The sequence below is a fragment of the Brachyhypopomus gauderio genome, chromosome 17, assembly GCF_052324685.1.
Source record: "Brachyhypopomus gauderio isolate BG-103 chromosome 17, BGAUD_0.2, whole genome shotgun sequence".
Lineage (NCBI taxonomy): Eukaryota > Metazoa > Chordata > Actinopteri > Gymnotiformes > Hypopomidae > Brachyhypopomus > Brachyhypopomus gauderio.
In genome coordinates this window covers 10,228,619-10,242,308 of record NC_135227.1, presented here as the reverse complement: position 1 = coordinate 10,242,308, position 13,690 = coordinate 10,228,619, and the positions used below count along the sequence as shown (strand labels likewise).

The following is a 13,690-nucleotide window of genomic DNA, read 5'->3' as shown; positions in this document are numbered from 1 at the left end:
TAGTCTTGCATTGGTATGCAGTTGCATTGGTATGCAGTTAGGTAGTTATTATAAAGAGTATGAAGAGAGGCCAGGATTTTCCCAATCTTTTTTTTTTTCCTGAAAATACATATTCTTAGTCTAGGATCTGATATTCTTTCCATCTTTATCAGGACCCATTTCTTACATGCTTCTTCCTAGTGACATTACAGTACAGCACTTGGATAAACATATAAAAGGTCCAAATCAGATACTGCATGTGTTTGGACAGAACAGTATTTGTAAACACAAAGTCGCACTTAAATGTTCATTTAAACAACGTGCCATTTTGAAATCACGTTTTTACCCAGCAACCCTAAAAATTCCACTGACCTTGGACTTCTTCTTCCTCATGCGGTGGATTCGGGAGGCAAGCTGCACAGTGGTGAGTGAGTCAGCGTAGTGGACCGGGGAGTCTGAGACGTGGGCTATCATCGTTGTCCGGCAGTTGATGTTGCCAAGGGAGTCCCGCAGAAGCATTGTAAGTTTACTATCCCTGAGGAAAATTAATGACAGAATATCAGACATATACCAGAATGCCAATACAGCACAGGGCATTTTTTTATTCCTTGAGTTGATAAATTGCATCCTAAAACACAGTCACATAAATTTATAACTGTAAATAAAGACTGAATGCCAACAAGGATATGCAAAGGTAGTAAAATACACTACATAGTGGGTGTCACAGTATTTGTTTAAGAGCATGTTAACAGCAACGTGCAGTCATTCGTATATATAAGCGCTCTGGGCCACACTGGCAATGTAGCATTTTAACAGTAAAACCTGTCAACACACCACCACATACTTCATCTTGTTGTTGCCAACTTTGATTATGCATTCATTTCTGTGCTAGCTACATCTTTGGAAAATGGAATCACAAACAAATGTCAGGAAGACATCTTTAGAAGCTCCCGTGTATGTATTATGTCAGATGGGTTGTCAGAAAAGGAAACTACATTACATTACCATATGAGATTCCACTCTACACATTCTGAAGCAAATGAAGTTGAGCAGTCTCTGAAAAGTGTTTGTTTTATAGGTTTCAGTGGTTTTCTACCTGTAGGGAACATGCTTGGCTCCGTTGGCTAAAGCAAGGATGACGTTGCCTAAGGCTGTGAGAGACAGACACATCCCACCGACGCCATCTCGACTCTTACTAAGCACCTTCTCACAGCTGCCCAGGTCTATGAGGTGGAGCCTACTCCTCCCGCCAGACACTGGGGAGGAGAGAGGGTGGGGTGAGAGGGTGGGGGAGAGGGTGGGGGAGAGGGTGAGGGTTGGGTGAGAGGGGGAGGGTTGGATGAGAGGGTGGGGGGAGAGGGTTGGGTGAGAGGAGGAAGGAGATATTTAACAAACACTGCATGCTTTTACCCCAACCTTAAGAAGCATAAAATGTTTTTACAAACTTTTCACTGAAAAGGATGTTTATTTCGGTTTGTTTCTTTCTATTTTTATTCCAATACCATCACTGTCTGAGGGAAAGAACATTTACAAACCACTCACAAAAAAAATCAAACGAACAATGGTAATTAGCCAGGCACTAATGTCTTATTGAATTAGCAATAGCATGGTTTTAGATTAAATAGCTAATTCAGTATAGCTATAGACTTTGTGACAGGAGATAGAAACCTACAGTGCTGAAGTGGTACTGGCAGAGAGGTTATAGTACATTATGGACATTCCCTCTTTGAAGCAGTGTTGATGAGGGCACACCACAAGATTACACACTCACATACACTGAGCAGAGCAGGGCCTTGGATAACTGACTACGATTTATACATGAGTAACAGGCAGTCTGGAATGATTCAAATCTGGTTAAACCCCTCAGGTTTAACAGCTATATTTAGTCTGAGCTAGAAACTGACATCACACAGTGTATGCGTGATGTTGCTCTGTCTAAATTCATTCGATTCATCAATGTAGCACTGCTACCGACATACAGCCATCTTTGACTGTTGATATAGATACTACTAAACTCACAATGAGTGCCTGCCCACTTGTAAATGTTATAATGTAATAAAAGTAAAGTAAAAAAAAAAAAAGTTGGATGTGTCACAAATGGCACCACTGGTGATGGGGATATAAGGGTATTTTAAGTGCACCACCGTATAATCTAGCAAAGCTCTTGAATAGGTCATCAACTTCAGTCATGGTACTATAACTGTCATTCCACTTTCGATACACAGCTGGGTTGAGGGGCACAGGGGCCCCACACTGCCTGCTACATGGACATTATCCTACACGATTACAAGCATAAAGGGACTCTGGATGAGCGCCTACTGAAGCCTGTTTGATCCGCTAGTAGAACTTTGTGCCGTGTCCTTTCTGAAAGCATGTAGTCAGCTGTTTGGATCCATTTGAAATGAAGGCCCATATTAAGCCTGCAGAGTTACTCTTCTGTGATCAGATATTCAGCATTTACCTATGCTAATGAGCACCGCAGCATCTCACACTGGCAGGTAGCTCTACACTATGATGATGGTCGTTAGCTGCTCATGAATTATTACTGTCTGTTAAAATTCCCATTAAAGTTTAATGAAGTGGTCAAAGCAGGCATGATTGATTTAGTTTCTAGGTGATGGAGTGGGGGGAGAAAGTAAGGGCTGATGGGATAGCTCTGATTCAGTCTGTAATACCTCAACTATTAGATTAATGAGTTCGAGATGTAGTTCTCCTCCTCTGTGAGCATGAGCAGTGGGTAGGAGAAGCAAACGGGAGTGAAATCCATCGATTAACCGCACAGCTGTGTTTCATCACCACCGCCGTGTCCGAGAAGTCAGTTAAACACACATGCACACACACTCACTTCCTCCCTTGCCACTTTTCTCCATGCGGTACTGGTAGATGTGCAGGGTGAAGAGCATGTGGGAGTTACGGCGCTCGTCCTCGTCTGCGTGCGGATGGCTGGTGCTACGGGCAGCGATGGCGGCGTCCAGGAATAAGGCTGCCTTCTCTGCTGTCGGGGCACGCAACTCACATTGATTCTGGAGCTACAGAACAGCACGGAAGTCAAACACACACACACACACACAGAGAGAGAGAGAGAGAGAGAGAGAGAGAGAGAGAGAGAGAGACATGAGTTTGTGAGTGTGTGTGTGTGTGTGTGTGTGTGTGTGTGCCTGTGTGTGTGTGTGTGTGTGTGTGTGTGTGTGTGTGTGTGTGTGTGTGTGTGTGTGTGTGTGTGTGTGTGTGTGTGTGTGTGTGTGTGTGTGTGTGTGTAGCTAAGAAATTCAGAGTGCAGTTATAGTGAAAGACTGGGACTCTTTGGTGCAGGCGGGGGAACAGAGGAGGCTGACTGGGCTGCTCTTCACTTGACTGACCCATAAGACCTGGTCTCTGGGGCAATCAGGCAGATAAGCACGTATATGTGGCAGAGGGTGAGCAGTAAATCCAGGAAAATCCCCAGGAAAGAGCCTCCTCTGTGCTCAGAGACTATCTAAAAAGGACTTTTGGCTGGGTAAAAAGCCTAGTCCCAGATTACCTTCCCCCAGAAGAGGAGGGAAGGGCAGAAGGCCCTGTACCCTGCAGCCCAGCAGACAGGGGGCGGAGCATCAGGGGGCGGAGCATCAGGCTGCACCCCGTGGGCAAGAGGGACGAGCAGTGGTATCAACGCTGCATTCACCTGTGTTACAGGTGACAGTCGCCATCAGTCCTGCACAGATAAAATCCCTCGTCGAAATGAGGCAGTGGTCTGGGGAGCAGGAGAGGGGAGACCACAGCTCTGGGTGGAGCAGAGGGTGGAGCAATACACCCGTATCTGAACTTCACAAGCCTCCAGGCAGCCTTTGAAGTGTTGGCCTCATAAGGACCCCAAAAAACAACATCTGACACCAACACCTGGCAGTGCTTTCAACTACCTCCCCCCCAACCCCTCAAACACCCCCTACCCCCCACCATTTACCACCCTCCAATGAGGGGGCCGGTGGGGGAGTGAGGAAGGATCCCCCCAGCAGCATCCCCCAGACGCCCCCTCCAGATGGATGCTACAGGGCCTTGTGGGGGGGAGGAACCCAAACAGCTGCCTGTCAGCTCAGCACATACCATAATAACTGCTGCTGAAGGAAGAAGGTGGCTTGATTAAAACAAAGAGTGTGTGAAAAAAGGCCCAGGGGAAACACCCAGCCGTGCACCGTGCTCCAGCCAATGGCGTCTGGCTCCCACTGACCTGGGTGCCGCAGATAGGGTCCTCTCGTAGGTAGACACCGGGGGACTGGCCGTCCTGCAGGCTGCCCGTGGAGACGTCCGAGAGCAGGTCCTGCAGGTTCTCGTCTTTGCCGTAGATCTCCACGGCGGAGACTCTGACGGAGAAGCGCGTGCCAGTCTTCTCCCGGCGCTCACCGATCAGCTTGAAGAGCCAGGAGATGGCACAGGGCACCACGCCGAGACTCTGAACCGAGCCGTCTCTGCCGATCATGGTGTACGTCTTACCTGGCGAGGGCGAAGGGGAAAGCTGCTGATTCTGGCCCAAAGAGCACTGAGCTCCTGTAGCTACACAAGACACGGGACCTTCAGAGCATACGTGAGCGACCAGGCAGCGGCCACGTCAAGACGATCACATTTACCACCACTTAAACGTAATGCAATTTATGTATATTCGTGTGAATGTTAGGGGCTAGGTTTATTTTATGCAAACAAAAGAAGTTACTACAAATCTGATTGTACATGAAGCAGCCATCAACTTAAGTTCCTCTGTAGAGTTATTGACGAGGTTGCAATAAGAAGGTTTATAGGGCGATATCAACAAGCAGAAGAGGTGGAAGACAGGCTGAGAGACTGAACACAGGAGAAGAGAAACTACAACCGTGAGCAACACCGTGAGGGTCAATTACCGAGCTTTTAATTACACTCTCCAGCTCCTCTACACACACACACACTCACACACACACACACGTTCCCACAAGATCCACTTGAATGCATCATATAACTCTCTTAGAGAAATGAGAAGAAGAAAGCATTTTTTAAAGATCATAGTGGCTAAATGGCTCAAAAAACCATTAACCAAGCGGATGGCTCATAGGACTTGTGGTTGTTATCATGCCCATAAGTAATTAATGAGATGTAAGGATGACCTAATGCAGTCAATAGAAAGAAAAGCTTACCGAGCTTCACGTGGCCAAAGCAGAAGACACAGCCGTCAGCTCCATTCACCACTGACTGGATAACTTCAGCTACGGTCCCTGAGCACACTTCAGCCTGCACACAGAGAACAAGTGTTTAGGACCCTTAGTGTTTAGGACCCCGTATAAGCACGAAGGTTCACAAGCATTGGTGACAGCAGCGGCAGTTCTTTCACAATGTGGATGAAGTAACAAACAACCTTCAAAAGAGCTCCGCCATTTATTATGAAAATGTGAACATTTAGACGCAAATTACATAAACTACTTCAACGATTGTTCCACTAACTACCGCAACACGTTTTCACCTACTCCCACTTTGCAGAGGAACGGATGCCACGGACTTAGCAGCGTTCCAAGCCCTGGGGCAGTGCAGCTGCCCGGCCCGTGCACCCGCCCCGCCCGACCGCCACTTACTGCACCAGCACGTTCACATCTAGACCCGAACTGGGAGGCTCCCGTGCAGCAGCTCATCCGGTATTCATCAAACATGCTTCCACTGCTCTCCTATCATTACTATCTCCAGCAGCCTGGTCCACGGAGACCATCTCCTGGTCCACGGAGACCATCTCCTACAGCTGCAGCCCCATTCCACACGGCACAGCACATACATATAAACACACGCTCGTACACGTGCGTGTATGCATGCACACACACATACACACACACACCCCACAAACACTAGAGACACCGCATGGAAATACATGTTCTACAAATCTAAAGATCTAAAAGACTAAAGATCTGCACTGTTCTTCGAATGAAATAACTCTCCTCTTATTCCACGTAAAGACGCACACGCTCACTGTAGCCTGGTTTGTTATGAAAGCGACGTTGTTCATTTATTTTACCGGTGTGAGAGCATTTGACAAGCGTGTGAAAGCGATGGGTTGAATGGGAGGCAGCAGAAACAGGTCCAGGACGAGGGTGTTTCAGCACGCACACAAACACGCTTGGTTGCTGGAAAGTCACAAATGAACTGTTGCCTCATTCTGAAGGGCTGTGTGTGTTTCCTCGGTGCTTCCTTGGCTTTCTGTCGTGGTTTGGATGGCACTCTTATTTTGGACACCCTCATGCCTCTGGAGGCTGTAATGCTGGTTGTATGTGGATGGAATTCAAATCATGTTCTCGACTTCAAAGAAACAGCTGTTGAGCCCATACTGTGAAGAATGTGGCTGACCTAACGTTGCCATTTTTTGTATTAAGCCTCTGGCCATGCCTAGAATGTGTGCGTGTGTGTGTGTGTGTGTGTGTGTGTGTGTGTGTGTGTGTGTGTGTGTGTGTGTGTGTGTGTGTGTGTGTGTGTGTTTGTGTGTCCTCCTGCCCTTGAAGAAATGTCAAAGATACCGGAATAGTCCAGAGGGCAGCAAAATAATCAAGACAGCAACACCACAAATGGTTATGCCAAGACCCAAACACAGGACCCCTCTGTCCAATAGGGAATAAAACACAACTAATAAAAACAGTGTTGCTATGGTTGCTCTTACTTGTGAGGCATCTTGGGTGAACACAGCATCGAAGGCGAACATCTTTGGGGCGGCGAGTGGCGCACGACGGTGGGCGGAGTTCGGCGGACTCAGGGGAGGCGGCTCGAACAGGGTCAGCTGCTTTTTCCGCTGGTCCACCTTGAGGAAGGACTCTGACGAATCCTGCACCCCCAGAGAGGGACATATCCGCACCATCACCTTCACCTGCTCGGAGACAGAAGACAAAGACCACAATGGTTTCTAGAAGCAGCTGTTACATGCAAAAACACAGCCTAATGTTGACTTGTTGTAGGGTTTACAATCCCACCAGATCAGCCCATCAAGGGCCAGGAATCTGTTTCACCAGTCTTGGCCCATGTCTACAATAACTGAGTCATATAAAGACAAAGGAGACTTGTTAAATGGCTTGTTTAATATCGCAGTCAGTCTAGCACAGAAGCTGTAGGAAGCTTGACTCTGGTCATCAGTGCCCTGTGCTTCTCACACAGTGCCACACAGCACTGGCCTGGCAGCAGCCCAACAGCTGAGGAACTGCTAATTAACACCAGCATCACATCAGTGCTGGGGACTGGTGCCAGCATCCAGGAACATACCACATGGCAAAGTCAGCGCAGGTAACCCTACGTGCTATGATACTCGCACAGCACTCGTATGACATTCTAGTGACATTCCTATGGCACTCATAGGGCTCTTCTATGACATTCATAGGACTCTTCTATGACATTCATAGGGCTCTTCTGTCACTCTAATAGGACTCTTCTGTGTCACTCATAGGGCTCTTCTAAAACACTCATATGGCTCTTCTAAAACACTCATATGGCTCTTCTAAAACACTCATAGGGCTCTTCTAAAACACTCATAGGGCTCTTCTAAAACACTCATAGGGCTCTTCTAAGACACTCTTCTAGCACAAAGCCCCAGTGTGCCCTGGTGGACCTTTGGTTGGGGTCTATTTCTAGTGCAGCGCAGCAGTGTGAGCCCCGATGGTCTTGCTGCGATGCCAAGTGCCACCATCGCCCCAAGCGAGCTCCACCCCCACTCTGTCCCTCAGAGGCCGATTAACACTGATGGACATGTGCACATGGCGAACAAATTATACCACCCGTGACATTGAAAACAGACTATATATGTCTGGCCAAAGAAAGAGCCCAGCCACCCAGACAGAGGTCTGCTCAGATCCAGCTAACAGCCACCACTATATTTACATGTGCCAGCCGTCCCATATGAGGAGAGATGTCTGCTCACTCTGGTGGGGTAGCTGCATTTTCACACCCCCATAATGACCCTGTCTTTCCAGCTCCTGGTGTTCTCTACAGGGTCATTAGTCTCGCGTCTGTCCCTCCGGCCGACTGCCTGGTCCACAGGCACGAGAGCCTGAACCAGACACTGGTACGCTCCACTGTTTAACAGGGTTAGGTTAACAGGTCACACTGTGAGTCCACAGTGTAAACACTATTGCTTAGCGAGTGCTGTTCTAATACACGAATGTCACACTAATATCAGATGTGGCATAATGGGATATGAAACATTTTCACCTTTTGACACAGTAAAACTTTTTTTAAATGTTGATTTAATCAGCCAAACTGGAGGCCCAGTCGGCCCCATTCAGACTGCAGCAGCTGTGTGTTTGAGCAGTGGGGAGAGGAAGCTCATTAGTCCAGCAGGCTTTCAATGAGTCCATTCTCAACGGGCAGTTAACAATCTTCTCAATGGGCTGGAGCTTTTGGAAACATGTGCTACAATCATCTTGCAGAGCAGGTGGTATCTAATCTCGTACAAATCTTCACCATCTCTATAAATACCGAAATATAAAGCTGAATACAATACCCAGTAGACAGAGGGGAAGTGTGCAGAAGGTTAGCTCCTGCTCACGGGCAGCCTTCCCATCCACAGCTTGCAAATGCAAGTACTGTTCCAAAGAAACGGACCCCCAGTGCTGGGGGACAGGAGCACCACCCGTTCTACAGAATCTGCATGATCTCAGTCATTTCCCAATTATCTGCAACGCTACACTAAATGAAAAAACAGGGTGTGCAGCACTGTTTTTAATATTTCAATGTCAAAATCTTTTCCAGTGCAGATTACATTCAAATAATGTAATGGAATAATGGCGAGGACAGTTCATCAGTGCCTTCTACTGCTCTCTGCCCTGGAAAACAAATCAAGGAACATTCAGACTGTCAGAATAGAGCATCCAGCAGTGCTCTGACCCAGACTGCCCTAAACCAGACTGCCTTTGACCAGCCTGACCGGAACAGACTGCCCTCCGCCGGACTATTGTGAGGCGGACTGCCCTTAATTTTGGTGAGCAGTCCGCATGCCAACAACATGGCACCTCCATGCAGCTGTGCGTGGCCTTAAGCCAGACTGTCATGAGCCAGTCTGAATTAGCCAGACTGCCCTCAACCTGAATGCCTTGTGCCAGATTGCCCTCGACCTAACTTTGATCTGCATGCAAAAATATGTGGCAGCACTGTGCAGCTGTGTGTGTGTGTATGTGTGTGTGTGTGTGTGTGTGTGTGTGTGTGTGTGTGTGTGTGTGTGTGTGTGTGTGTGTGTGTGTGTAGCATGAAACTGAGCCCATATGAGTGCTCCCTGTGGAGCAGAGAGATGTATAGCTTTGTATTTCCCTGGACAGTTTAAAGAGCTTAAAGCACTGCTCTTTTTTCACTGTCAAAAAATGCATTTGTAAGCACACAACAATGCATTTCCCTCCCTCCCTATGTGTGTGTGTGTGTGTGTGTGTGTGTGTGTGTGTGTGCACGTGTGTATGTGTGGGTGTGTGTATGTGTGTGTGTGTGTGCGTGTGTGCATGTGCGCGTGTGTGTGTGTGTGTGTGTGTGTGTGTGTGTGCACGTGTGTGTGTGTGTGTGGGTGTGTGTATGTGTGTGTGCGCGCGTGTGCATGTGCGCGCGTGTGTGTGTGTGTCTGACCTTGCCAATGCCAGGGTTTTCCTTGGTCTTGGAGCTGGCCCTGAGCAGGCATGGTGGTGCAGGTGGGGGCGAGACCTGCAGGATGCAGCTGAAGTTGGTGGGGTAGACGGAGGGCTCCGGGGGCTGCAGCATGGGCGTCTGGGGCTTCTTCCGCTTCGCCGAGAGGTTGAGCTTCTGGGCAGCCCTAACAAAGCAGACATCAAAGCCACCAGATCAGGCACGGCACACAAACATACAGCCCTTCAAGAGCGGCTGGATGGTGCTCTATGCACACGAGTGCCAAGCAGATATGACAGAACAATGAACTGTTGTTCACATGTCACCAAACGGCCCGTTTACTGCACGGCAGACACGGAGCCGTAAGCTCTCAGTTGGGTGGAACTTCATCGTTTTCAAAAGATGCTTTACAGTCTGAGGAAGGAGGTTCCAACGAGCCTGCAAATATGTTCTCTCATTCCACTTAGGAGGGGAAAATCTATTTGTTCTTTTGTTGATTGATTTAATGGTATAGCTTGACATTTGCAACCAAACACTATGAAATCAGAACTGAAAGGTCATAAGCTGCAGTTTGGAAGCCAGAGTAAACACAGAGTGGAGTCTCTCTTTGTGTCTCACTCAGGCTCCACACCACATCCCGCTCTCTTTTACACACCCAACGGGGCACATTATACCCCAGACCCCCAAAAGCACTCAGTTTTTTAGGGGGAAATGTGAAACTGCAGCTAATGGGGTCAGATGCATCATTAGCCTTGACATCAACCATTTGCTGCTTCCCAGTCCACTGACTCTACAGACTCCACAGACTCCACAGACTACGGTGTCAGGACATTAACTCAGCAGATATTGTGTTAAGATTCCATCTAGACACAGTGGCTAGAACCAAATAAAGACCTGAACTGAAACAACAGCTAGCTTAATAGGAGCGAACACTCTGAACATTAAAGTGTGAAGAATCCACAAACCTACCAGCAGCCTCTCTCATATCCAATCAAACATAACTAAAATAATAATAAGAAGAAAAACCCTACGACTACTTGAATGGTCATTAGGAGGAGTGGTATGAGGGGACTACAGGTAGTGGTCATTAGGAGGAGTGGTATGAGGGAACTACAGGTAGTGGTCATTAGGAGGAGTGGTATGAGGGGACTACAGGTAGTGTTCATTAGGAGGAGTGGTATGAGGGGACTACAGGTAGTGGTCATTAGGAGGAGTGGTATGAGGGGACTACAGGTAGTGGTCATTAGGAGGAGTGGTATGAGGGGACTACAGGTAGTGGTCATTAGGAGGAGTGGTATGAGGGGACTACAGGTAATGGTCATTAAGAGGAGTGGTATGAGGGGACTACAGGTAGTGGTCATTAGAAGTGGTATGAGGGGACTACAGGTAGTGGTCATTAGAAGTGGTATGAGGGGACTACAGGTAGTGGTGATTAGGAGGAGTGGTATGAGGGGACTACAGGTAGTGGTCATTAAGAGGAGTGGTATGAGGGGACTACATGTAGTGGTCATTAGGAGAAGTGGTATGAGGGGACTACAGGTAGTGTTCATTAGGAGGAGTGGTATGAGGGGACTACAGGTAATGGTCATTAAGAGGAGTGGTATGAGGGGACTACAGGTAGTGGTCATTAGAAGTGGTATGAGGGGACTACAGGTAGTGGTCATTAGGAGGAGTGGTATGAGGGGACTACAGGTAATGGTCATTAAGAGGAGTGGTATGAGGGGACTACAGGTAGTGGTCATTAGAAGTGGTATGAGGGGACTACAGGTAGTGGTCATTAGAAGTGGTATGAGGGGACTACAGGTAGTGGTGATTAGGAGGAGTGGTATGAGGGGACTACAGGTAGTGGTCATTAAGAGGAGTGGTATGAGGGGACTACATGTAGTGGTCATTAGGAGAAGTGGTATGAGGGGACTACAGGTAGTGTTCATTAGGAGGAGTGGTATGAGGGGACTACAGGTAGTGGTCATTAGGAGGAGTGGTATGAGGGGACTACAGGTAGTGGTCATTAGGACGAGTGGTATGAGGGGACTACAGGTAGTGGTCATTAGGAGGAGTGGTATGAGGGAACTACAGGTAGTGGTCATTAGGAGGAGTGGTATGAGGGGACTACAGGTAGTGGTCATTAGGAGGAGTGGTATGAGGGGACTACAGGTAGTGGCCATTAGGAGAAGTGGTATGAGGGGACTACAGGTAGTGGTGATTTGGAGGAGTGGTATGAGGGGACTACAGGTAGTGGTCATTAAGAGGAGTGGTATGAGGGGACTACAGGTAGTGGTCATTAGGAGGAGTGGTATGAGGGAACTACAGGTAGTGGTCATTAGGAGAAGTGGTATGAGGGGACTACAGGTAGTGGTGATTAGGAGGAGTGGTATGAGGGGACTACAGGTAGTGGTCATTAAGAGGAGTGGTATGAGGGGACTACAGGTAGTGGTCATTAGAAGTGGTATGAGGGGACTACAGGTAGTGGTGATTAGGAGGAGTGGTATGAGGGGACTACAGGTAGTGGTCATTAAGAGGAGTGGTATGAGGGGACTACATGTAGTGGTCATTAGGAGGAGTGGTATGAGGGGACTACAGGTAGTGTTCATTAGGAGGAGTGGTATGAGGGGACTACAGGTAGTGGTCATTAGGAGGAGTGGTATGAGGGGACTACAGGTAGTGGTCATTAGGAGGAGTGGTATGAGGGGACTACAGGTAGTGGTCATTAGGAGGAGTGGTATGAGGGAACTACAGGTAGTGGTCATTAGGAGGAGTGGTATGAGGGGACTACAGGTAGTGGTCATTAGGAGGAGTGGTATGAGGGGACTACAGGTAGTGGCCATTAGGAGAAGTGGTATGAGGGGACTACAGGTAGTGGTGATTTGGAGGAGTGGTATGAGGGGACTACAGGTAGTGGTCATTAGGAGGAGTGGTATGAGGGAACTACAGGTAGTGGTCATTAGGAGAAGTGGTATGAGGGGACTACAGGTAGTGGTGATTAGGAGGAGTGGTATGAGGGGACTACAGGTAGTGGTCATTAAGAGGAGTGGTATGAGGGGACTACAGGTAGTGGTCATTAGGAGGAGTGGTATGAGGGAACTACAGGTAGTGTTCATTAGGAGGAGTGGTATGAGGGGACTACAGGTAGTGTTCATTAGGAGGAGTGGTATGAGGGGACTACAGGTAGTGGTCATTAGGAGGAGTGGTATGAGGGGACTACAGGTAGTGGTCATTAGGAGGAGTGGTATGAGGGGACTACAGGTAGTGGTCATTAGGAGGAGTGGTATGAGGGGACTACAGGTAGTGGTCATTAGGAGGAGTGGTATGAGGGAACTACAAGTAGTGGTCATTAGGAGGAGTGGTATGAGGGGACTACAGGTAGTGGTCATTCGGAGGAGTGGTATGAGGGGACTACAGGTAGTGGTCATTAGGAGGAGTGGTATGAGGGGACTACAGGTAGTGGTCATTCGGAGGAGTGGTATGAGGGGACTACAGGTAGTGGTCATTAGGAGGAGTGGTATGAGGGGACTACAGGTAGTGGTCATTAGGAGGAGTGGTATGAGGGGACTACAGGTAGTGTTCATTAGGAGGAGTGGTATGAGGGGACTACAGGTAGTGGTCATTAGGAGGAGTGGTATGAGGGGACTACAGGTAGTGGTCATTAGGAGGAGTGGTATGAGGGGACTACAGGTAGTGGTCATTAGGAGGAGTGGTATGAGGGGCTACAGGTAGTGTTCATTAGGAGGAGTGGTATGAGGGGACTACAGGTAGTGGTCATTAGGAGGAGTGGTATGAGGAGACTACAGGTAGTGGTCATTAGGAGGAGTGGTATGAGGGGACTACAGGTAGTGGTCATTAGGAGGAGTCGTATGAGGGGACTACAGGTTGTGGTCATTAGGACGAGCCCTGCAGGCATGACGCTGGTGTCATAACAATAAGTGACACAGAATAACTGACGCACTGTTGTCGCCTTTCATTGAACACCACACACACACGCACGCACGCACGCACACACACACACGCGCGCACGCACACACGCACGCACGCACACATGCACACATGCACACACACACACGCACGCACGCACACATGCAGGCACACATGCACACACGCACATGCGCACACGCGCGCGCACAAGATGAGACAAACTCCCCCAGGGACA

General features: G+C 48.4%; 1 protein-coding gene across 4 annotated transcripts in view; it reads right to left on the bottom strand.

Moving 5' to 3' along the window:
- kif26ab (kinesin family member 26Ab) overlaps positions 1-13,690 on the bottom strand; it is a 77,390-nt gene that overhangs the window by 8,303 nt on the left and 55,397 nt on the right. For all 4 annotated transcript variants that reach the window (XM_076978302.1, XM_076978303.1, XM_076978304.1 and 1 more), the window contains 7 exons: positions 9,550-9,733; positions 6,617-6,820; positions 5,118-5,211; positions 4,184-4,446; positions 2,825-3,008; positions 1,076-1,235; positions 352-514 (listed from right to left, as the gene is read on the bottom strand). In XM_076978302.1, coding sequence (XP_076834417.1) covers positions 352-514; positions 1,076-1,235; positions 2,825-3,008; positions 4,184-4,446; positions 5,118-5,211; positions 6,617-6,820; positions 9,550-9,733 — 1,252 coding nt within the window. The remainder of the gene's footprint in view (positions 1-351; positions 515-1,075; positions 1,236-2,824; positions 3,009-4,183; positions 4,447-5,117; positions 5,212-6,616; positions 6,821-9,549; positions 9,734-13,690) is intronic.